Source organism: Asparagus officinalis, chromosome 8 (assembly GCF_001876935.1).
Source record: "Asparagus officinalis chromosome 8, Aspof.V1, whole genome shotgun sequence".
NCBI lineage: Eukaryota > Viridiplantae > Streptophyta > Magnoliopsida > Asparagales > Asparagaceae > Asparagus > Asparagus officinalis.
The window spans coordinates 32219597-32245948 of NC_033801.1; the positions used below are offsets into that span (position 1 = coordinate 32219597).

Consider the following 26352-nt stretch of genomic DNA (forward strand, 5'->3'; position numbering starts at 1 on the left):
GTATATATATAACTATATATATATATATGCATAGAAACCAAAACTTATGTGTATATATATAACTATATATATATACGAAGAAACCAATAAATGAGTGTGTATATGATATTGAGCTTAGAGTATCTAACACACATAATATAAAATCTAAACTAGATTACCCAAGCTTGATCTTGATCTTCAATGTAGCTCAACTTGGTACACATGCGGATGAAGCTTGAACTTGATCTTTAACTTTGAATTGCAAGGCTTCACTACACTATTCTGCCAACCTCCATTGGATATCATCGTTGCAGCGTATATTCCATCCAACCTCCAACTCGTTGTTTGCCTAGAATAAATACGAAAACACAAACACTAGACAAACAACATTAGTTATAAATTATTTGTTAAACATCATCAAAATAAGAAGGCCAACAATCTCCCCCTTTTTGATGATGACAAACAATTTACAAAAAGGATAATTCACATGCATATAAACAAGAAAGAATATACTCACAATATTTCTCCCCCTTTGACAACATCAAAAAGGGGACAAAAGAATTAAGAGAGCGAAAGCTCCCCCTATCAATATGCATGGGTGAGTATAAGAACAATAATAGAATAGGGAAGACTCCCCCTATTAAGAAGCCATATGGAGTGTATGCAATAAAGATCATGGCAAAACATGTGAGCAAGTAAAAAAATGCTAAACAACTCACATGAAATAAGAACACATGTGTATATATAACATCATGAAGGGTGTTACAAAGATTTTAAGATGTATATATACAAACCAAACATTTATCATATTTGCCCCAAAGAGATGAAATGAGGATCCAAAAAGGAAAATAATTTGCTTATATGTAGGGGGATAAGGAAACAAAATCAAGAAGGGATATTTTTTAAAATAAATCATAACAATGTATGGATTTATGAAATCAAAAGAAGAGGAACATGAGAATCATGCAAAGAGTTTTCAAATGAAAACAAATCAATCAAATAAAATCATAAATCAAGATTTAAGTCATACGAAACCAAATCAATATTAAATTTTGTCGTATCCGACAAAGATCAAAAGAGGCAACCAAATCTAGCTCTTGAGCTAGTATCAACCCATATAAACATTTATAACCACCCAGTAAACAATGTTTGGGAATAAACACCCAATAACTCCGGAGGGTTATATAAACATAGTCCTCTCATCAAAACAAAAATAATAATCATGAAAACAAAGGATTTGACATTAGAAAAATTGTTTTCATAACCAAAAGATTTTAAAGCATAATTTTCAAAACCAAGACAAAGAAAAATAAAAATGCTAAAATTCTTGGTTTAAAATCAAATTTGTTTTGGTACCCAAGTAATGTTGGTACCAAAAGGTTTAGGGACATGACCCCTATCATTAAAGCTCAAAGCCCTAGGGTTATGAACCCTCTTGGGCACATATGGTGCACTAACACGGTCAAAACATGGTCAAAACAATATTCATTCAAATGACCCTTCCTATTGTAATTTGTGCAATGAAAGAGATCCATTTGTTTTTGTGGACCATTAGCTCGTGCACGTGAATCATTTGCAAATAAAGATTTTCTTTTAAGATTATTTTGTAAATGTGAAACATTATCAAAACAAAACTTTCCTAAGTGGCCATATCTACCACAAACATCACATTTAAAAACATGTGGTCTATTGGAAACATTTGTCAAATGAGATTTTCTTTTCAAATCAAAACAATATTTGGCCAAATGACCAAAACGACCACAATGATCACACTGATACACATTAGCATGCTTATGATGAACTTTATGAGAATGAGCATGTGAATGTGTAAGTGTACAAGATGAAGAAGCTACATGAGATGCACAAGGATTTTGTGCATCATAGCAAAATTTAGCTAAATGACCTTTTCGGCCGCAAATAGAGCATTTGTAAATTTTGCTATATATGTGTGCATAATGAGTGGATGATTTTGACTTAGTCTTGGCACACATATCCATAAGCTTCTTGTGATTGTTAATGCATGTAGTTAGAGTTGAATCTAAAGAAGAAATGTGGTTTTTAACATTGTTCAACTCATCATTAGACATATTAGCATTAACATTAGAAGTAGAACATAAATAATTATTTATGAAAGAAGCAGTATCATTTTGTATGTTCTCTACTTCTAACATGGCATTATCTTTTTCATGAGATAAGCTAGTTATAGATGTGGTTAATTTTTCATTTTCCAAAATTAACATGTCATTGTTTTCTTTAAGCATGATATTTTATTTTGCAATGACATCCAATTTTGACACTAGCTCCTCATGATTGGATTCTAAATCATCATGCTTGCTTTTTAAATCATTAAAATTATTTTGCAATTTCTTGTAGGCATGCAATAATCTCTCACTAGCACAAGCAAGTTCATCACTAGATAAATCATTAATGGATTCGAACTCGCAAACCTCACTAGGGCTATCGTCTAGTGCACGTGTGCATGAAGCTCCTTTTGAACTTGAAGCGAGATCCTCCAAAGCTTGTCGGATCGCCTCCAAGTCCCCTTGATGTGCTTCAATAAATGTCCATAAGGTGTAAGCACTATCAAAAGAATCAAGCTTGTTAGACATAAATGATTCAAATGCATTTAATAAAAATTCTAACATAAGCTTGTTCATAATAAACATCTTTTTATCATGTTTGCTCCATTTGGATTTCTCCAACGTGGGCACAATATAAGCACAATCAATGATTTCCCATAAATCGATATTTTTAGATTGAACAAATATTTTGAATCTAAAACACCATTGAGCATAGGGGAAAACATTGAATTTAGGAGCAACACTAGAATCATAGCCTAAACAAGATGCATCATTCATATCCATAATTTGTAAAAATATGCAAGCAAGATACAAATGTAATCAAAACAAGATTAGCAGAACAAGATAACTTGGATCTTTAACTTAAGGTGATAAGACCTTAAATCAAAGAGCACCAAGCTCTGATACCAATTGTTAGACCCTAGAGGAGGGTGATTAGGGTCTTATGCTAATCTAATCCTGATTAAATGCCAATAAAACTAATTAACAAGTTATCCTAGCAAGTATGAAATACAACATGATATGTGAACTAGGATAAGCAATATGAACAATGAAATATATCCTAGCAAAGAGATATACTATGAGATATATATGCAAGGATATGAAACTAACACAAGGGTAAACAAAATGAAACAAGATAGTGGATGAAATAAATGAGCAATGCACAATTGGCGATATAAGATAAATGCAAAAGCAAATGCGCCAATGACAAACTCAAACACACTCAAATGATCACGGAGTTCGGACCTTCCGTCCTACGTCTCCGTTCCCCACTCCCAGGGAGAAATCCACTATCACAACCGGGTTTTCTACGTTCACCCGAATAACGTTTACACCTTACAGTGTCGGTTTTCAACGCTCACCGAACAACGTCACTCCTCACAATCGGTTTTCTAGTTCACGGAAAACTTTACAACACACTCGGTTTTCTAGCTCACCGAAAACCTTACAACACTCACAAGTAATAAATATAAATTTGTTCTCTACAATAGATGAGAACTCAATTAAGCACAACTCAATGTTATAATCTCTCATAACCCTAATATACTATGTATGCAAATACAATAAGCTCAAAGTGGGTGTGTGTAACAATGAGTAAATAAAATCAAAACTAAACTCAATTAAAATCTAGCATGTAGAAATTTATGAATAAAACAATAAATAGCTAGAAATAGAGTTTAGGAATTCTTCTCTTAAAATCAAGTTAGAGAGGAGGATTAAAATGAAGTTCAAACAATGTAGATGATCTTCTCAACTTATAAAACAATCTTCACAAACAAAACAGTCTTTGAACCCAACTAAAAACCCTTTTCAAAACTCTTTTTAAACTACTTTAAAACTCTTCAATGGGTTACTGAAATAGAAGGGGGTTTGGGGGTTTATATAGGAAGAGAAACAACAGCTAAAACCCAAAACCAAATCTCACAAAAACCAAGAAATCAGATTTTCTGATTCTGAAGAAAATAGCCGTTAGGCAGAACTGACAGATCGACGGTCGATCGAAAAAATTCGCGGTCGACCGTGATCCAGATCCCAATCTGAGAAAACGAGCAGAGACTTATTCGGTCGACCGGTGCGGTCGACCGATGGAAATTTCGAGCTCTCGATCTGTTGGCCTTTTTATTTTGATGATGTTTAACAAACAATTTACCACTAATGTTGTTTGTCTAGTATTTGTGTTTTCTTATTTATTATAGACAAACAACGATGTTGGAGGTTGGATGGATTGCGCCATAACGATCATATCAAATGGAGGTGAATGTCGGATTGAAGCCTATACAACAATTCAAGTTAAAGATCAAGTTCAAGCTTCATCCGCAACGTGTACCAAGTCAAGCTTAATTGAAGATCAAGATTGCTTGGGTAATGTAGTTTAGGATTTATATTATGTGTGTTAAGTACTCTAAGCTCAATTATCTATACACACACATTTTATTGGTTTCCTTGTATATATATGTAGTCACATATATATACAACACATGTTTTGGTTTTCATGTTTATAAATATGAAATTACATGTTTCATATTTATTATTGTGATTTGGTTTATCTACATAGATATGAAACAAATATATTTTCAAATACATACTCATAGGTTTCATTTTCTATTGTATTTGTGAAAATACTATATTCTTAGTTTATAGACTTCAATATCAGTTTATACATGTTTTACTAAGTCTACAAAAACATTTCACAAAGTTTCTATGTCAAAACATCAAAGTTCAAGTATCTCATATTTTCATGTTTTGGACTATTTTGCAAAATGATGATATTTTTCATTTGGGAAGTCCTTTTTCGAAACCAGTCATTGTAGCATGTTTATTATCATGTGTACAATCATTCCCCAAAGTTTTACATTTTTTGGAATTTATTTGATATTTTTAAACAGTGTTTTAAAATCAGCGTTGTTTCCTGAAATGTCAGTTTTCGGTCGACCGGTACGGTCGACCGGTCAATTGACCATTCGCCAGTATTTTTCCAGAGAGTTGGAGTTTGAGTAGATACCCAACAGGATCACCGTTCCATCCCTTGGAGACTAGATTGGCCCTAGTATTGAGCTTTTCGGTGAGCTAGAAACCGAGTGTGTAGTGAGGTTTTCGGTGAGCTAGAAACCGAGTGTGAGGAGTTACGTTGATCGGTGAGCGTTGAAAACCGATACTGTGAGGTGTAAACGTTATTCGGGTGAACATAAAAAACCCGGTTGATAGTGGATTTCTCCCCGGGAGTGGGGAGCGGAGACGTAGGACGGAAGGTCCGAACTCCGTGATCATATTGTGTGTTTGAATGTGCTTTGGCGTTTATTCTTATTTATGCTCATTGCTCATTTCGCCATTGTCTCATTATTTATATGATCCACTATCTAGTTCATATTGTTTACCCCTTGTGTTAGTTTATATAAAAAAAAGGGAAAAAAGAGCCACCACTAGCTATGTGAAATATAAGGGAGAACCATTAATATTTATGTGGGTGTACATGTCAAGTTTATTTTTAGATATTAACCTTGTAAATACTTATATTTCTCCCTCAACTTGTGATTGTTACATTTGATTATGAGTTCTACAACTAAAGGAGGGTTTTCCAATAACACTTAAACTTAAGGAGGTTTTCTTATATTTTGAAATATAAGGGGGGTTTCTTGATAGTTGTCCAAAGTTAAAGGAGGGTTTATGTTATTTAGCCTTAGCAATACAGATACTTCCATCACAAGCTAGTGCACTCTTAGTAATGGTCCTAATCTTCCAAAGTTTTTGATATTCATGTGATAATAGGGCGCAGAAACCTCTCTTATATTCATTTTTTAAATTATTTTGTTGTAATTTTAGGTTTTGTTGTTGTTTCTGATCTGATATTTGATTTCTTGCAATTGCAGTGCAGGAGATCCAAGCGGGTCTTACGTTTTTTGGATTGCAGTGCAAGAGATCCAAGCGGTAATTTCTTGTCCTTTTTTGATTCTTCAGTTCAAAATTGGGTTTTCTGATATTTTGAAAATTAAGGGGGGTTATCAGAAGTCGTTACCCCTAGTTTCCCGTCTAATATTATTGGATGTGAGTCTCTTCTGATATAAACTCACGCAATTCTAGTTGAATGTGAAAATACTTTTTACATCTAAAGAGAATAACGTGATTTATGTTAGGAGTATGCTCTACATGCAATAATTATTAGATCTGTCCGGGAGGATTCCCCTTCTCGTACAGGTTAGGAATACAGTAGTGTATCGTCTATCTTTGTAAACTTTACGCATTTTTATTCCCATAAAATTTTGATAACACGTCCCGCATTGTTCTCCGTGTACAATAAGCGTATGTTGTTTTGCGTTTCGATTTATAATCGATCTATTATCGATGATTGATACGCATTATAACATCCGCACAGTGTACTCGGAGAACAGCGGGTAGGTGCTGCCGAAATTTTTAAGAAGTAAAAACGCATAAAGATGATGAAGGTAGTTGTAGTTTCCCTCCGAGATTATTATAATTAAAATTTCCCTGATGTCGTGAAGAAAGTTAATATCATGCAACCTTTAATTTGATGTGTTACTAATAAAAATTCACATTACCTAATTATGCTTAATATCATACAGATGAGGATAGTTCCCGACAAATCATGGATCGATATTCCTCGTATTGATAGATGGAGGGATAGTCGATATAAAGATGGAATAAGTCAATTCATACAATACGCGTTGGCAGACCCACGAAAGTTAAATAGTGATGTCGTGTATTGTCCCTACTGTTGGTGTAAAAATAGGGTGTTGGTGGATAAAAGTGATAAGTCAATTCATACAATACGCGTTGGCAGACCCACGAAAGTTAAATAGTGATGTCGTGTATTGTCCCTACTGGTTGTGTAAAAATAGGGTGTTGGTGGATAAAAGTGATTTACAAAAACACTTAATATCCGGATTTCATGAGGAGTACAAATATTGGACGTTTCATGGGGAAGGATGCCTTGAAGAAATGGAACTTATGGCGGATACCGGTACGTCCGGTGGGAGAATAGATGATACGAGAATAGATGATACACATACGATGCTCGCGGATATGTTAACAGTTCCTAATATAGATCAATCTGAAGATGCCGAGGATGCTGACGAGTCGGGAAATGCTGCGTGACTGATCATGAGGAGCTAGCGCAGATAATGAAATTAATTAACGACAATGAAAATGATCTGTATGAGGGTTGTACCGAGTTCACCAGGTTATCATTTATGCTGCGTCTTTTACGTATAAAGTCTCTTAGCGGAATGGCGGATAAATATTTTAATATGTTGCTTGTGTTGCTGAGAAAAGTCATTCCAAATGGAAAAGATAGCATACCAAAAAATTATGCATTCCAAATGGAAAAGATAGCATACCAGAAAATTATGATAACGCAAAGAAGATTGTTTCCGTTATAGGACTTGATTACAATAAAATTGACGCATGCCCTAATGATTGTATCCTCTACTATAAGGATAACAAAGATCTTCAGGAGTGTCCAATTTGTGGAGTATCGCGGTGGGTACAACGCAAAAATTATTCAACACATGGGACAACAAGGTCTATGCTTCAGCAAAAGAAGATTCCAGCAAAGGTCCTGCGTCATTTTCCCTTAATACCAAGGCTAAAACGGTTGTATATGAATAAAGACACTGCTAAGCAAATGAGGTGGCACATGGAAGAACGTACTGATGATGGTAAAATCAGACATCCGGCTGATGCAGAGGCGTGGAAGCATATGGATAGAACTTTTCCTTGGTTTGCGAATGAGTGCAGGAATGTTAGACTAGGTTTGTCTAGCGACGGATTCAATCCATTTGGGATAATGAGTTCTGGTTGGTCTACATGGCCTGTGGTATTAACGCCTTACAACTTACCACCTTGGCTTTGCATGAAACAACCGTATATGATACTTTCATTATTGATACCGGGCAAGCATGCACCAGGCAATGACATAGATGTGTTTTTAGAACCGCTAATTGATGAGTTAAAACAACTCTGGACTGAAGGGGTTATGACTTATGATACTCATGCAAAGCAGTCTTTCAGACTACGTGCTATTTTACTATGGACAATTAATGATTTTCCAGCCTATGCGAATCTTTCAGGTTGGTCTACAAAGGGAACATATGCATGTCCAGTGTGTGGTACAGAATTCAAAGGTCTTTATCTACAGCACAGTCGAAAGTTTTGTTATTGGTTTAATAGAAGGTGGTTGAACATAAAACACAGGTACAGAACAAAAAAATGGAGCAAGTTTTTTGATGATACTGTTGAGAAGAGAGATGCTCCACGTCCATTACGTGGGGATCAAATTGTACATTTGCTTGAGATGTTCCCTGCCGTCAGGTTTGGAAAGAAGCGCTATTCGAAAGAAGATTTACTTGGAGTAAGGAACTTGCGTATTAACAAAAGGATACCAAAACGAAAGAGACAAGCACAAGTGGTGAGTGATGGGGCTGAAGTCGTAAAATTACCTTCAGGATGGACAAAATTCAGCATTTTTTTTCAACTCCCCTATTGGAAAGAGCTAAAAATACGTCACAACTTGGACGTTATGCACATTGAAAAAAATATTTGTGATAATCTTTTGTCCACACTGTTGCAAGATGCTAATAAATCAAAGGATGATCTACGAGCTCGTCGAGATCTAACTGCATTGAACATTAGAGAGGAACTGCAGCCAAAAAATGTCGGAAATGACCGATTAGAGTTGCCTGCGTCTCGTATTACAATGTCGAAAGTTGAGATGCAAACATTTTGTCAAGTCCTCAAATCAATAAAGTTACCAGAGGGTTACTCCGCAAACATATCGAACTATGTCCAGGTGCAAGAAAGGAAAATATTAGGGCTTAAAACTCATGATTATCACGTGCTTCTTCATCAATTGCTACCTGTGGCACTACGCAGTACTATGCAGAATAAAAAAACAGTGAAGGTTATTATTGATTTTTGTGGATTTTTCAGAAAGCTTTGTTCTAAAGTTATAGACACCCGTGACTTTGAGAAACTTGGAGAAAATATTTCTGAAACAATGTGTGAAATGGAGATGCTCTTTCCTCCATCTTTTTTCACAATAATGGTTCATCTTACACATCATCTCGCGGAGGAGGCTGCAATAGCAGGACCAGTCCATTATCGTTGGATGTATCCAATAGAGAGGTTAGTATTTAGAAAAATTTAATCGTTACCTATCAATATTTATATCTATTAAATGTAAATTTCTTTACATCTATATCTGATTAATATTCCTTTTTTAGATATTTGGGTTCAATGAAGCGTCAATTGCGTAACAGAGCTCGCCCAGAAGGTTCAATAGCTGAAAGTTACGTGAGAAGCGAGTGTCTCTTATTTGCCTCTCGTTATATGAGAGGGGAACAAACTGAACTTCAAGCACCCGTTGATAATAAGGAGTACACAATTCTCTATCCTCGCGGGCTGAACAAAAATTATTCTAACATATTGTTAGATCAAGCGCATGCATATGTTATAAATAATCTTGAAATCTTCTCGGAGTACCGGAGGTAAAATATCTAAAAAGAATTTTTAATACCATTTACTCTTTAATTTCTATTTTGACAAAATTTTTATTTTGACAATAATAATTAAATTTATGCACATTAATAGGCAACATCAGGAAAAACTTAAGAATGAAGTTACCGGTAGTACAGCTGTACATGACATTAAAGAAAGGCATATGAAGGAATTCCCTGCTTGGTTGAATAGTGAAGTAAGTATTGTTAAATTTAGCGATATTTGTATTTCATTGATAAAAAACTTAGAAATTATTGATTTAATAGTTTGCTTATTTTTGTATATATTTAGATCCAGGAACAACTTGTCCTTAATAATCAAATATCAGAAGAAGTGAAGGTTCACGCAAAGCGGCCTTACTATGCTGTAATTCAATATGGTGGGTATCGTGTTAACGGTTATAAATTTCACACAATGGAGGTTGATGATACGAAGGTCACCCAGAATAGTGATGTCATGGCTACCTCTTCACGGGAATGTTTCTCAAACAGAAGATATCAGAATCCAGTTGAAAATAATATGACATATTATGGAAGGTTGGAAGATGTGGTGGAGATATTCTACGGCTATGGTGGTCCAAATGAACATAAATACATGATGTTCATGATTCGTTGGTGTTTTACAAAGACTCAAAAGGATCCCTTTGGATTTACAATTGTCAATCTCGATAAAGAAATTGATAGTGATGAAAAATTCATGTTTGCATCTCAGGTGGGACAATGTTTCTATGTGAAAGATCCTACAGTTAAAGACGAGTGGGTTGTCTTGTACAAGGATTCTAGGGCTTATATTCAACCTTCCACGAATGAAGATGATGACGAGAGCTATATAAACAACTTCAATGAGCCAAATACAGCGATCGATGAATTCTCGTACCCTCAAAACGTAGTGTTTGAAACGGATGCTCCAACAACTCGGACAGACATTCCAAATATTATCACAGACATTAATAGGAGCTAAACAGCAATTATTTGTAATCGGGTCTTCATGTAACTTTTTTTAGTTTGCAAATTGTATAATAAAAACTTTAATATCACTATTGTAAAATGATGATATTTTTTATTTGGGAAGTCCTTTTTCGTTGTAGCATGTTTATTATCATGTCTACAATCATTCCCCAAAGTTTTATATTTTTTGAAATTTATTTGATATTTTTAAACAGTGTTTTAAAATCAGCAAATCAGGTTTTGAGTATGTCAGTTTTCGGTCGACCGAACCGGTCGACCGAACCTGAGTTCTTGTGCTCATTGTGCGACAGAGAGTCTGGCGGTCGACCGGTCCGGTCGACCGAAAGCTCCATCGGTCGACCGCACCGGTCGACCGATTTTCTTTTGTTTTCGACCTGGATAGCGGTCGACCGAATGATTTCGTCGGTCGACCGAATGATTTCGTCGGTCGACCGCCGCTCGTTCTGATTGTTTCCAACGGCTATTTTTGTTACCGTTGCTGGGGTGTTTTTGGTCTTTTGCTTTGGGAGTTTTGGCTGAGTTTTGAGAGGGTATAAATACCCAATTGTTGATCTCTTTTCAAGGAATCAAGAAGTGTTTTAAACAAAGTTTTTAAACAAGGGTTTAGGGTTTTACTGTTTGTTTAGAAGATTGGGTTTCTGTTTACAAAGGAGGAAGTTTTCACTGCAGATTGAGGGATTTATTCTCAATCCCCTTCATCCTCTTCTTTGTGTTCTTAGAGAAGTTTTCTAACTCTTTTCTCTAGCAATTTCATTATTGATTTTTATATTCTTATTATTTCTAGTTTGCTATTTGAGTTAGATTTCATTTTACTCATTGTTACACACACCCACATTGAGCTTTTAGTATTTACATACATAGTTTAGTTGGATGGTGAGAGATTGTAACTTTTAGTTGTGCTTTCATTGTGTTCTCATCCATAGTTGAGAACAATCATTTATTATATTGTGCTAATTGTGAGAATCACATTGTAATACACTTGTACACCGAGTAAGAAGTGTGTATACACTTGTACACCGAGTGAGGAGTGTGTGGTGAGAGTCGGGGATCGTCCCAAGAGGAGTGGCGTCGGTTGACGTGCCTAGGGAGAGGTTGTAACCGAGCACTTGAGGGAGACACGGCTAGGTCCAACACTTAGTGGGTGTAGAGTGTGATTGCAAGAGTGTGAGTTGTAGAGTTTTCGGTTAGCTAAAAAACCGAGTGTGTAGAAGAAGTTCCGGCTTCCAAACCGGATTGTGTTAGTGGATTTCTCCCCGGGAGTGGGGAGCGGAGACGTAGGCCGGGCATATTGCTTATCCTAGCTTATATTCTTGTTGTATCTCATACTTGCTAGGATAACTTATTAATTAGTTTTAATTGGCATTTAATCGGATTAGATTAGCATAAGACCCTAATCACCCCCCTCTAGGGTCTAACACGATCGACCACGACGGTCGACCGACAAACTCTCTGCTGCCCACTGACGAAAGAACATAGGAGCGGTCGACGTTTTAATTGGCATTTAATCGGATTAGATTAGCATAAGACCCTAATCACCCCCCTCTAGGGTCTAACACGATCGACCACGACGGTCGACCGACAAACTCTCTGCTGCCCACTGACGAAAGAACATAGGAGCGGTCGACCGGTGCGGTTGACCGAGGACTGATACATTCCAAAACTGATTTTAAAACAGATTTTGAGACTTTTGAAGATATGTTAAAAATAACAAATGAAGTCCAAAAATAATGAAACTTTGGGAAATGTATATAAGTATGTAAATGAACATGTTACAAAAAGAGTTTTCTAAATTACATTTCCCATTTGTGAAAAATCATCATTTTGCAAAATAGGCCAAAACATGAAAATGTAAATATGTGAATTTTGACATTTAGGCTAAACCATGTTTTGAAACTTTGCACAATGATTTTGTTGACTTAATAAAATATGTTTATGATAATTGTTAAGTCTATAAACTGAGAAAACAATATTTTTATAAGATTGTATATTCTATGCAATAAATACTAAAACACAATAGAGTATGAAATACGTAATTTCATATATATATATAAACATAAAAACCCAAAACACATGTATGTATATATGATATTGAGCTTAGAGTATCTAACACACATAATATAAAATCTAAACTAGATTACCCAAGCTTGATCTTGATCTTCAATGTAGCTCAACTTGGTACACATGCGGATGAAGCTTGAACTTGATCTTTAACTTTGAATTGCAAGGCTTCACTCCACTATTCCGCCAACCTCCATTGGATATCATCGTTGCAGCGCATATTCCATCCAACCTCTAACTCGTTGTTTGCCTAGAATAAATACGAAAACACAAACACTAGACAAACAACATTAGTTGTAAATTGTTTGTTAAACATCATCAAAACAAGAAGGCCAACAAATTGATCAACATTTTCAATAGTCAAGTATAAATCAATAAAAAATTCAAAGCAAACTCTAAATTAGTATGAGATATTTAAGATCATCAGATTAATTTAACCATTTACAATTACCAATTGTACTTATAATAATATATGTACCCAAATCTAACATAGAAAATATAAACGAGTGTAGAATATCTAATCTGCATTCATAACCATTCAGAATTTTTAAGCATTTTAAAAGTTTAAATTTACCTCTTTGATGTAATAGATCGAATAAATTGTGTCAAGCCAAATCAATATCTAAAAGCTTCCACCTGAAAATATATGCTTACCTATATATCGAATTAATTTAACCATTTACAATACAATGAAGTGAACTTTTAATAGATGCTTACCTATCCGAGAAATAGATATCATAATTTCAAATAGAAACTTATTATAGGGATAAATTAGAGTACAATGGTGCAAGAAATCTATGATATTGAAGCCGTGACGATTTTAACCTGAATTCAAGAATTAATTCTGAAAGCAGTTATTAGGGAGAATCAATAATTAGTAATAATAATAATGCTATTATTATTATTATTATTATTATTACAAAATATTTTAGTTATAGTGAAGTTAAAATATATTAAAAAATATTTTTGGGTTATTTCCTAACTAAAATTTGTTCATTCGTTCTACTTTTATAGTTTTTGCTAACTTTCATATCTAAACTTTAACATTGGCATTGTTTTTTCTTTGATGTTTGTTTGAATGGAGTATACCCCATTTAAATATTCATTTGATAATTGAATTGGTAGGAAACAAATATAATCTGAAGCCAATTTTAATTTTTATATTATTTAGATCGACATGAAACCAAGCTTTACTTGAGAAAGTATCGTGTTGAAAAGTGAAAAACATTGAAATAGTGTAATACAAGGAAGTGAATACTTAAAACCAATAAAGCAAGATGATTGATTAATAGAATGCTAAAATGGAACAAAAGAGAAGATAAAGTTTGTTGCAAATCATTTATAGACTTCATAAAAAATTATAAACTAAAGATTAATGCTAACTCTAGTATACCTTTATACGATAAAAGCATCCACATAAGCATATAAAAGTACTAAAAAAAGTTCATGAAAATCCATTCTAAAGATTTCTAATATCACTGAAAATAATTAAACTATTGTATAAAATATTCAAAAAATATGTCTTTTTACTCCTTCTAAATTATTTTTTTATTGAGCTAAAATTAATCCTTCTTTACCTTTATCTTTTTCCTAAGTAATTATAAATATAATATCTTCATCATCTACATCGATTATGACATGAGGGTGGAGTTGGATTTTTTGTGATATTTTCTTTTCTAGGCTTATCAATCTTTTATCTTCTCATTTAACTTCACAAAAAAGTTGATTGTATTTTCGATGTTCAACACGAACTTCTTGAACTACAAACTTTGATTTTTTTTTCTATTTTGATAAGAATAAATGTTAATTTCGTATATATGAGGTTTTTTTCTTCCTATTTATTACTTAAATAAGATTGGAGTTACCACTTTTTTCTCTATAATGAATTCTTTTGATGTGCATCTAATAAGAGTATATGTTATGTCAATAATGTTACATTTTCTCTATTCTTGTTATTTTCCATAGAGATCTAAAATAAATGCCTACATTTTTTTATTGCCAATTTATCTTAGATTGTACTATTAATATTTAATTTTTTTAGTATTTGAAGAACAAAGTATGAAATTTATGAATACTTATTAAATTTTCTTGTATTTTTCATAAAGAAATCTTTTTTGATTGGGATAAAGTTATTAAATAATTCTTCAATGGAGCTCAGACAATTCATCTTTGATAGATATGAAGTACATTAATATCAATTCAAGTGATTCATTGATGTTTTTCAAATTTTAGATTTATTTCTTTCAATTTTCCATTTGAAATGGAAATATCTTGATTCTTTTGAAGGATATATTCTTATATTCTAATAGTTTCTCCGTATGTAATACCTTGTATACTTTTACCCTATAAATATTATTAACATTAGAGATTAATATTTCTAAATTATAATTTATACTAAGCTATTATATTATAGTCTTTTATCAGTTTTACAGGTTTAATCTCCTATCAATTAATATTACTTATGTATTTTTTCTACTCCAACTTATTAGTCATATTATATAGAGTTATTTGAAATTACCCTTAGGGGGGGTGAATAGGGTAATTGCTAATCTAATCAGATTTCCACACCAAATTAAAACTTATAAAACAATAGCCTAGCAATATGATATATAATAATATTATGCAATAATAAACAAGAGACAATAGACAATAAACAATGAGATAATGGGTGATGTAAAAAATGCACAAGATGTAAATAAGAATAGTACGCCAAAGATAAATGCAAACACAAAATATGATCACGGAGTTCGGTCAACCCTCGACCTGCGTCTATGCTCCTGACCACGAGGAGATCTCCACTATGTAAAAACTACACAAATGGTTTATAAAGAACACTGATAACTTTTACAACTCACACGATACCAATCCCACAAGCCACACTCCTCTAAGTGTTGGAATACTCATGTTAACTTCCTCAAGTGTATGGCTTTACAACCTCTCCTTAGGCTTTACAACCAACCTATTCCTCTTGGAATTAACCCCGGTCTCTCCCAACCACTCATCTAAGGGCCCGTTTGGATAATGGAAGTATTGGAAGTAAGAAGTAAGTTGCGGAAGTAACTTCAAAAACTATGGAATAGGAAGTAGCGAAAATAGCATTTTTTGTTTCTTTCATATATTTTTAGAAGTAATGGAAGTAGAACTTCTTCCTCTTCATTTACTTTTTTTGTTTGGATAATATTTAGAAATATTACTATGAAGTAATTAATACATGTTGCTTTTATTTTATTCTTGTTTGGATTGTCATTAAAATAGAAATAGAAGTATTATAACACACAGTATTCTTGCTGCAATGATATTGAAACATAATTGATTGCTTGCTGTCGCAATTGTCGGAGACTCGCAGTACAATTTTGTTGGCAAAATTTGATAATGAAATATGATTTTTCTAACGGGTGCCTGTAGCCACTTACTAGAGGATGATTATCTATCAGATTTTGCAAGCTTTATACTTTCTTTTAAAGCATCACATATATTACTATACATGTATCATACTGTTTTCTTCTTATTATTGTCTTTATTTCTAATTTATGAATTTCCATTAAAAACAATATTTCCAATTTATGAAGGGAAAAAAATCTTTTATATATGTCACATGTTCAACAGAAAGTATGTCGTTCATCAATTTCAATAACAATATTTTTTATATCTACGAAAGCAAAAAATGCATGAACGGCATTCATCAATTTTAATAATAATATTTTTTTATATCTACGAAAGAAAAAAATGCATGAACGGCATCACTGTCATAATTTTTTTAAAATATTTATAAAAAAGATTTTTATGATTACATATCAACTTCCGCCGTAATTATGATTTTGAGAATCTTTTTTCTTTCGTGGACCCCACCCTACATCAACTTTCGCCGTATTTCAGTACATTTGAAGACGGAAAAATATCAAGGAAATAGAGGTGCCACGTAGATACCACGTCAGCTTTCAATGAAGTAGCGGAAGTAGTTTTTACAAAGAAACAAACATACATTTTTGCGAAGAAGTAGCAGAAGTAGCATCTACTTCTGCTATTTCATAGTTACTTCTGTGCAAACAAACGGGCCCTAAGTGTTCTTGTGTATTACAACGTGTTTAACAATAAGTTCAAGTAAATGATTTGTTCTCCAAGACAAATGAGAACAAAATGTAAAGCTCTCTCAATAAAAACACTCTCACAACCCGATTATACTAAATGTGAAATACTTAAGCTCAAGTGGTTGTGTGTATAAACAATGAGTAAAACAAATTCAAACTCAAATCAATCTAGCATAAATATATGAAAATCAAAATATTAATTAGATAGAGGATGAGTTTAGAAAAACTTCTCCAAAATGGAATTGAGATTTAAGGATGAACGCCTCAGAATGAAATTGAGATCCTTCTCTTTATGAAACTCTTATCACATAAACAAACACACTTAAACTTCTCAAAAACGTGCAACAAAACTGCCCAAAAACTTCTTGTAAAACTCTTATAAAAAACTAAGTCTTGAGGGTTATTTATAACCTCTCAAACAAAACAAATCAGAAACTAGCCATTGCAGTGAAAAAAGGACAGGATCAGTCGACTGGTAAATTATATCGATCAACTAATAACTGGACACTGGCTAATTATGGACAATTAACACACAGTCGGTCGATTGAAAGAGAATAAGTCGGTCGACTGACACTAGTGGTCGATCGACTGATCGACTAACAAAAACTAATGCTGTAAAAACTACTTCTGGCCGGTCGACTGGTTAGACTTTTCGGTTGACCGAAAACTGATACAGACGATACTTCAATTTGCTGAAAAATTAATTTTCTAAATTCAAATTAAAATGGAAAATCAACTCCAAAAATAGTAAAACTTGGTGAAACGTTTATACATATAAAAATAAATATGTTGGAAAAGGAATTTTTGAAATAGCATTTCCCAAATGTTAAAACTCATTATTTTGCAAACCCGTCAAAAATACGAAAATGTTAAATATGATTTCATCGATTTACAGAATCAACAAAAATACGAAATCGTTAAACACATGATTCTGATGAAATCATTTCAAACACGTTGTCTTCCAAAAAAGATGTATAATGTGATAAAACAATTGTGTTAATCGTTAAAACTAGTTCCATATTTATCGCATTTTTAAATAAAGCTATTTTTGAAACTAATAGTTATATTTTTATGCATAAACGTATTTACAAAGACATTCAAAAAATCCTTTAGAAAAGCAAAAAAATAATGAACGTGATAAATCAAAATGATGTGTATGTGTATAGTTTGAGCTTTAAGTATAATACCTAAAGTAAACAACCTAAACTACGAACACTATACCAAGCTTAGAAATCTTTGTGAAGCTCGATCTTGGTAGCAGGGATGAAGCGCAATAGAGAATCTTTGACTTGAATGTGTAAATGGCTTCATTCCTATTTCTTCCAACCTCCATGAATATCATTGTTAACGCTCAAGTCCATACAACCTCTAACGGAGGATGTTTGTGTAGGAAACCTAACAAGAAAATAAAAATACTCAAAAATAATGTTAGGAATTATTTGTTAATCATCAAAGCTAGATTAGACAATAGGCTCATAAACATGAGACTTAACAATCTCCCCCTTTTTGATTATGACAAACAATCTACACAATGAGTATAGGAAATATGCATAATACCAAATGAATATATAATTTATAATCCTCATGCATGATACCAATAGTAGGAAATAAGAAAACGAGATACTCACAATAAACTTGTTTTCCCCTCCTTGTCAACATTAAAATGGAGAAAACAATAAGAAGAAAGAGAGCGAAAGCTCCCCTACATATAAGCACGGTGGGTATATAACAGATAGGAAAAGCTCACCCTATTAAAAAACCTCAGAGCATATATCAAACAATAATAAGGCAACTATATGTGAAAAAACATACCCAAATATAAAAAATATACTAGTCACAACTCACATGTATCACATACATCACATAGTTCTTCTCCCCCTTTGGAATTCACAAAAGAATTAAAAGAGAGATAGAACGACAGTCATATATAACCAAGATACATAAAAACAGTAGTGCAAACAAAACTCTAACAAAAAATGTGGAACCAAAAGCGTCATCCGGAAACATTTATGAATTAAAATTCACGAAATAAAATCATGAAAATATTTATGAAAATATTTATGAAAAAATCAAGAAGGAGGATTCATAAAATAATTTGAAATCCAAATGAAAGCCATAGATGATACCAAATGAAAATCAGATGAAATCCAAATGGTACAAAATGCAATCAAATAATGAAAATCATCAAAATTCTTGAATCCATTGAAAGCAAAAAAAATCATAAATCGATCGAGTAAGGTATACCAAATGAAAAGTGAAATGTATATTTTGAAACCAAATGAAAGTAGATTATGCAGCCTACAAAGAAAAAACACAAAAGACAAACCAAAATACATACTTTTCAAACAACCTAAAAAGGCAAACACATAGTTCTCAACCAAATGTAAAAGTCCAAAACATCGAGAAAAAAATTATCTTCAAAGATTTAGAAACTAGGATGGTCAGGATTTGATCTAAAGGAAATCAAAGGATAGGATTAAAAGAAAGGGTTAAACTGGTTGATAACAGGTCGGGTTTGAAGACAAAAATCCGATAAGAACTACAACAAAAACTCACTACCAGTCGACTGATTTTGTGATCGGTCGACTGAGTATCAGACATTGGTCAACTGATTTAAGCAATCAGTCGACTGATGACATAAAAAAAACATATTCATTCAAACATAAACCAAAACTTAATGCACAATTTATGTTATATCCAAAGTAAATATATATATATACTAAGATCTCTTCTAGATATAATAATAATAATATCTTCTTTTAAAAGTTTTATAAAATTATTCACAATTTGTTTATGAAATCTAAACAAATATTACTTTTTAAAAACATGAAAAATGAAAACGCTAAAAAACTTAATTTTTAAATTTAAATATGTTTTGGCACACAAACACTCTTGGTGCCGGAGAATTTAGGGACATGACCACTATCAATATAATCCAAAGCCCTTGGGTTATAACCCATTTGGACGCATTTAGTGCACAAATCCGGTCATAGCAAAAGTCACACAAATAACCCATCATATCGCAATAAGTGCAATAAAATAGATGCACTTATTTATGTTGACTATTTAGATGTGCACGAGAAACATTTTTAAACAAAGATGGTCTTTTTGGAGCATTTTACAAATTTAAAACTTTTCGCAAATCAAAACAAAATTTTGCCAAATATCCAAATCTACCAGAAAAATCATATTTAAACACACCATCATGCTTACGATGAACAATGGGTGCATGTGTGTGTGTGTATGAGATGAATAAACTTGATGAGATGCATAAGGACCAATAATATTAGAATTTGTGGGTTTTCGTGCATTATAGAAAAATTTAGCAATATATATGTGCATAGTGTACGAGAGGTTTAGAAGTATTAGTACGTGACTTAGCACACTTGTCCATCAGTTTCTTATGATTGTCAATGCATGTGTTTAAGGTTAAATCTAAAGAAGATATACGGTTTTTCATATGATTCAACTCATTATTTTGCACAGTAGCATTGGCAATAGAAGTAGAGCAAACTTGATCATTTTTGAAAGAAGTAAACTCATTTCTAATAGCTTCTACTTTAACATGGCATCATCCTTATCATGAGATAAGCTAGCAATATCCAATTTTAATTTATCATTATTATCTTTAAGAGTCACATTCTCTTTAGCAATGATATCAAATTTAGATGCTAGCAAATCATGATCAGATTTTAACTCTACATGCTTGCTTGTTAAACATATAAAATTTTGATGCAATTTGTTGTAGGCAATTCATTAATTTTTTACAAGCACATGCGAGCTCGTCTATAGATAATTCACTTTCGAATTCGGACTCACATACCTCATGTGACGCCCCTAGTTTCACACAAAGCTACAGTCCAAGGTAAACTGAAGGATGTTAAACCTGCCATGCACCTAACACTGTACAATAACATGTTTCACCATCACCGTAATATCTCTCTAGTGGAATCAAATATAAAGTGGGTACAAGTAGATAGATTAAAGGTAAAGATACAAGGAATATAATATAAAGAAAAGATCCAATAATAAATGTAATCATGTTCCAACTAGAGAAAAGAAGTACATCTGAAAATCTAAAATAAGAGTAATAATTCTCTAAACATAAGAGTCAACTAAAAATAGTACTATGGTACTCAATCTCCAATATAAAATACATCTCTAATGACTGAAAACAAATAAAAGTCTACTATGGAGCACTAACTACTAATAAATGACGAAAATCTACACTGAGTTTCTGTCAACCTGTGACTCTTCGAACATCTAACTAGCTGCCTGAAAAAGATGAAATAAATGAGTGTCAAACTGCTAGCGAGAACATCTCCACCGCCCCCAGAGGGAGGGGGTTAGGTGTATAAAAATACAAGTATAGTATATATATACATATAAATCATATGCACTAAACTAAGAGGAAATTAATATTTAGAAATCCACAACATGAGAATGGGTACGTCATGTAAAATAATCCAAACAAGGAAACCCTCATGTATATACCACGTATCTCAAATTGCGAATGCTAAATACCAACTCTAAATCCTATGAATAAGAATAAGTAACAAAGAATATCACATTACCAAACCTCATCGAAAATAAGTCGTGTCATAACTACCTTCGGGTAGTTGGTGTGGTAACAAGTATAATTATCCGGTAAAACATCTTGTATAGTATACGTCGTGTATGACAAACTTCAGCCTTATACCCTGCACTCGGGGTAGATAACATGGAAGCAAAATATAATTCTATGATTCCTCTATAAAAAGAATGGTGTGGAGTACATATCCTATGGATCATTGCAATATTTTGTAATTCACTACCTTACTCGAACACCCTACGGTGTATATAGGCATATCAACCCAATCTGGAACCCAATACAAATAAAAGAAATGTAGAGTCTCGGCACTCACAACATCCTGTGGTTTAGTGCAATCTCATGTGACTCACAACCGAACTCCCTCGCTCTGCGGATTATAGGCATATCCACCTAATCTAGAACATAATGATGCATAACGGAGTGTAGTCTATTACGGTCTCATTGTAATATACTAACTAACCCACTCTGAGTGTAGTCAATCCGCAGTCTCATGTAGTACACCAACTAACCCCACTCGAGCATCCAAAACTATCATAATATGAAATAAACATTACTCTCTATCATGACAAACTCAAAATGTTAGATTACGCATCAAAAATCTCGTGCATGCTCAAAATCTAATATGTGCTCTCTCATAAACAACAGACGTGTATCGATGTGTGACTCGTACTTCATAGGTGTGATCAAACACACGTAGGAAAGAACCAATGTTCACAAAATAGGCTAGATCAATTGACCGATATATCTCATCGGTCCACCGATGGTGTCGTGCATAAAATACACACACAAACCAGCTTCGATTGGTCGACCGATTACTTTGGTCGGTCGACCGACCAGAGGAATTTTCCTAGTTTCCTGCAGGTTAATCGTTTGATCAATTTCTTTGATCGTTCAACCGACGCCGATTAATTGGTCCACTGATTTCTTTGATCGGTCGACCGACATGGTGACAAAACACAAATTTGGTTTTTCTTATCTATCATGAACAAAAATCAAAAATTTTCAAAAGAACCCACGTTAAAACTTGATTTAGTATAATTAGGATTTAATCTATTGCATGAAAACACACTTATGAATATTTGAGGGGAATTCTAAAACCCTTAACTTGTAATATTTGTAAATTCATCACGGAAACAAATCAAATTAGTAAAAATCTTGTGTTTACTTTACTTCAAATAAAAAAATCCAACTCAAGGATCCGTTTCAACACTTTTTAAATAAAAAAGGTCAGATCTTTAAATCACACAGGAAAAATGGGTGATTTCTACTCATCAAAATAGGTTTTAAAAATCTAACAAAACCAAATAAAACCAAGAAAAACAAGGGATGGATTTGGAGGAGATGAAACTCGCCTCAAAATCGTGCTGAACTCCCCAAACACGCAAAGATATCGATCATCCCTCACAGAATCCGCAAATCTTACCCTCTTCTTGGTCTTTTTGCTTCTCAAAGCTTCACCAAATTCACAAGAGAAATCTCTAGGATTTTTTAGAGGGGAGGGGGTGGCTGTTGTTCACATGGGAATTACACAAAAAAAGAGGAGAAAAGTCATATATATATATGTGTGTGTGTGTGTGTGTGTGTGTGTGTGTGTGTGTGTGTGTGATCAAACGGGCCAAAATCTGACCCGACCTGAAAACCCAGCCTGTTCACTTATCGGTCGACTGATGCTCATTAATCAGTTGACTGATCAATACCTATCGGTCGACTGATTCCCAGGATCAGTCGACTGACCAAAGGTGTTTTTAGCCGACTGTTTCTCATGTGTATATGCATGTTTACACTTTTATACATTCATATACGTACTTAATCGATCTCAAATCGATTACTAATATACTTATACATCTTAGAAAAGTATCAACCATAATAAAAATTATTTAATATTATTTTCCATAATATTTTCAAAATTACGGGGTTTTACACCTCACTAGGGCAATCGCCTAGTGGCTGTGTGCATGATGATGCTCCAAAAATATCAACAATAGCACTTGAAGCGGAACCTACCGGAATGCGTTGGATTTTCTCCAAGTTGTCGTAATGTGCTTCTATATATTTTCACAATGTATAAGCACTATCAAAAGAAACAAAGTTGTTAGAAATAGAATGATCAAAAGCTTTGAGCAAAACTTCTAACAATAACTTGTTCATAATAAACATCTTGTTATCATCATTGCTCCACTTGGATTTCTTCAATATGGGCATAACATAAGCATAATCAATTACTTTTCATAAATCAATATGTTTAGATCTAACAAATAGTTTAAATCTAAATATCCATTGAGCATAAGGGAAATCATTGAATGAATGAACAACATCAATAGCATAGCCTAAACTAGGTGTACCATGTATATCCATGATGATGACGCAAGCAAGATAAATCAAAAAACTAGATTAGAAAAATATAATAGCGATGATATTTGACTCTAGGCGATTAAGCCACAAATCAAGAGCACCACCTCTGATATCAAATAAAAGTACCCTAGGGGGTGAATAAGGTAATTGCTAATCTAATCTGATTTCAATAAAAATTAAAACTTATAAAATAATATCCTAGCAATATGATATACAATAATATTATGCAAGGATAAAAAAGAGACAATAGCTGATAAACAATGAGATAATAGGTGATATAAAAACTGCACAAGAAGTAAAGAAGAATAGTACGCTAAAGACAAATGCAAACACAAAATATGATCACGGAGTTCGGTCAACCATCGATCTACGTCTCTGGTTCCAAAACGTAATAGTTTGGAGCGTGACTCAGCTGATAATGCAACCATACGGTCAAATTCACGCCTCTAGATCATCCCGTATACAGATATATTACTGAATGAATTACAACATAGAGCATGTAACTAAGATAACAAAGAAAATAGATAAATGAAGAAATCTCTGAAAAGACAGAGTTCTATTACAAGTCCACAACTATCCAAAGTAGGAAAGAGTAAAAATACATCATAGTGTGGAGAACCATAGGTGATTATAGGAAAAGTCTCAATTACATAACCACCTAAGTAAACTGAAACTAATAGAGTGATAGGATAGAAGATAATCACTGTCACTGGGTCTGGTTCTCAAAGGACCCTTGGTCCTGCGAAAAAAGAACAGTCTCCGAGTCTGGGGTGAGCAACCCCAGAGGAGTCAGAAAACTCCCAACAAGCATATAAAATAAGAAAATTGTGCGTGTGTAAGTGTATGTAGTAGGTATAAAGAAAAGATGGAATCTCAATTAAAGATGATAAAGGAAATTGCTAATTATAGATATCAACAAGGTCTACCACAAAGCATATATCTTATACCATGTACTAAAATGAGTTAAGATTTAGAAACCCACAACATGAGATGAGTACGTCGAGGGAATAATCCAAACAAGGAAACCCTCGTATATACCATATATCTCAAATTGTGAATCGCTAAATATTAACTCTCAAAATCCTATAAACAAGAAATAAAGAAGTACATCACCAACACCGCATCCAAGACATGTCGTGCATGCCAAAACTATCACAAAGCATATAAGCACGTTATTCTTATTTTACATGTTATTTGAATTAGAGGAGAATAATATCATGTATATAAATCGGTCTTCCTGTAACACATCCGGGGAACACGGCTTCAAGTCAGATATTCGCCCTTGGCCTTTGTATATTTAACTCAAGATATCATGAATGCACATTAGCCCATTTATATACCTTATATATTCTCCGTCCAATTCCACTTTATAAACCCCATGTTTGTCAGTTTAATTTAAAAGACTATGCATGAAATGTTGTGCACTAACTTCAGAGTTACCGTGGAATGACTTTCGTAAAACTATAAAATAACCATGACTCAGAACATGTCCAATCAAGATGGGTGTATCGTCTAGTCGATGCTACAATAATAATAGCCAAGGAAAAACCTCATATCAGGATATCGATATCAAGGGCATATCCATGCTATGAAAACACGCTTATAAATCACATTCTTAACAGGAGTCTTCATGCACAGTCTCTCCTATTGGATGAATAACTAGGTGATCAAGCAACAATTTTCTATTAATTCATGCATGTCAAACACAGTATTTGATAACAAGTACAAATCGGTAATTCATGTATCATATATATATATAGTCGATGTCACCAGGTCATGCTTTTGATCCATATCTTAATAGGATATCTATTCATGCAAAGCACACCATGCTTCCGCTGAGCCACTCTGATTATTAATATGTTTTCATTCTAGAAACCTTAAATTAGGTTCCTTTTTAGTGTCATGAATTGAAAGGAGGAAATTGTGAAGTTACAGAAGATGTGAGCTTAATTAATGTCTGCTTGTGTCTGTGAAATTCCTAACCATTGATAAACTAGAGATTAATCTCTTTGGAACTATGGTCTCAATTATTTCCTCAAACTTGTCTTTCCTATGTGATTGTTGCTGGCAACTACTTTACTGGTTCCAAAGAAAAAAAAAGGATTGGCCACCCAAAATTTGAGCTCATCCGACACGGTAATCACATACATTTCGTTCTTGTAAATTTCTTCATATTTCTATTGATGTCCAAATTTAAATTTGTTGGCATTCTACTCTTTTTGTTGTAAACTGCTTGTAGAGCATCTCTGTTGACCAATAAGACATAACTGATAATATTGTGTGAGTGGGGAGTGGGGACCACGAGCCCATGTGCTGAGAATTGTTTCCGCGTGATGACGGCCGGTTTCGTTTCCGCGTGATGAAGGCCGGCCCACCCAATTCTTAAGCTGCTATATAAATACCTATGCTAGGTATTTTTCGGATGCTGTGTAAGGACGGGTTTGCGGCTGCATTGGAGAACACAGGTGCAACTGGAGGCGCGTGAGGCAGTTGGCAAAGGTGAAAAGCAAGGAGCTTTTTTTTGATTGGTTGCTGCAAGGGGCGTGCAAGCTAAGGTGGCCTTTTTTGGGTGTTAGGCGGCTGCAGCAAAGAGAACAGGAGGTTGATTTGCTGGTGTGGTTTGCGGCTGCAGAGGTGAAAAGTTGGATTGTTGCATCCTTTTGTAGAGAGTTATTTTGTGAGGGATTTGAGAGTTTGTTTGAGGGTTTAGTTTGAGAGTAATTGTA

At 33.7% G+C, this 26352-nt stretch overlaps 1 protein-coding gene across 1 annotated transcript; it reads left to right on the forward strand.

The window, feature by feature from the left end:
• LOC109821095 lies at nucleotides 7675-10529 on the forward strand. Its single transcript, XM_020387289.1, has 4 exons — nucleotides 7675-9197; nucleotides 9296-9559; nucleotides 9663-9765; nucleotides 9861-10529. The coding sequence occupies exons 1-4, from the start codon at nucleotides 7675-7677 to the stop codon at nucleotides 10527-10529; spliced, it is 2559 nt and encodes an 852-aa protein (XP_020242878.1).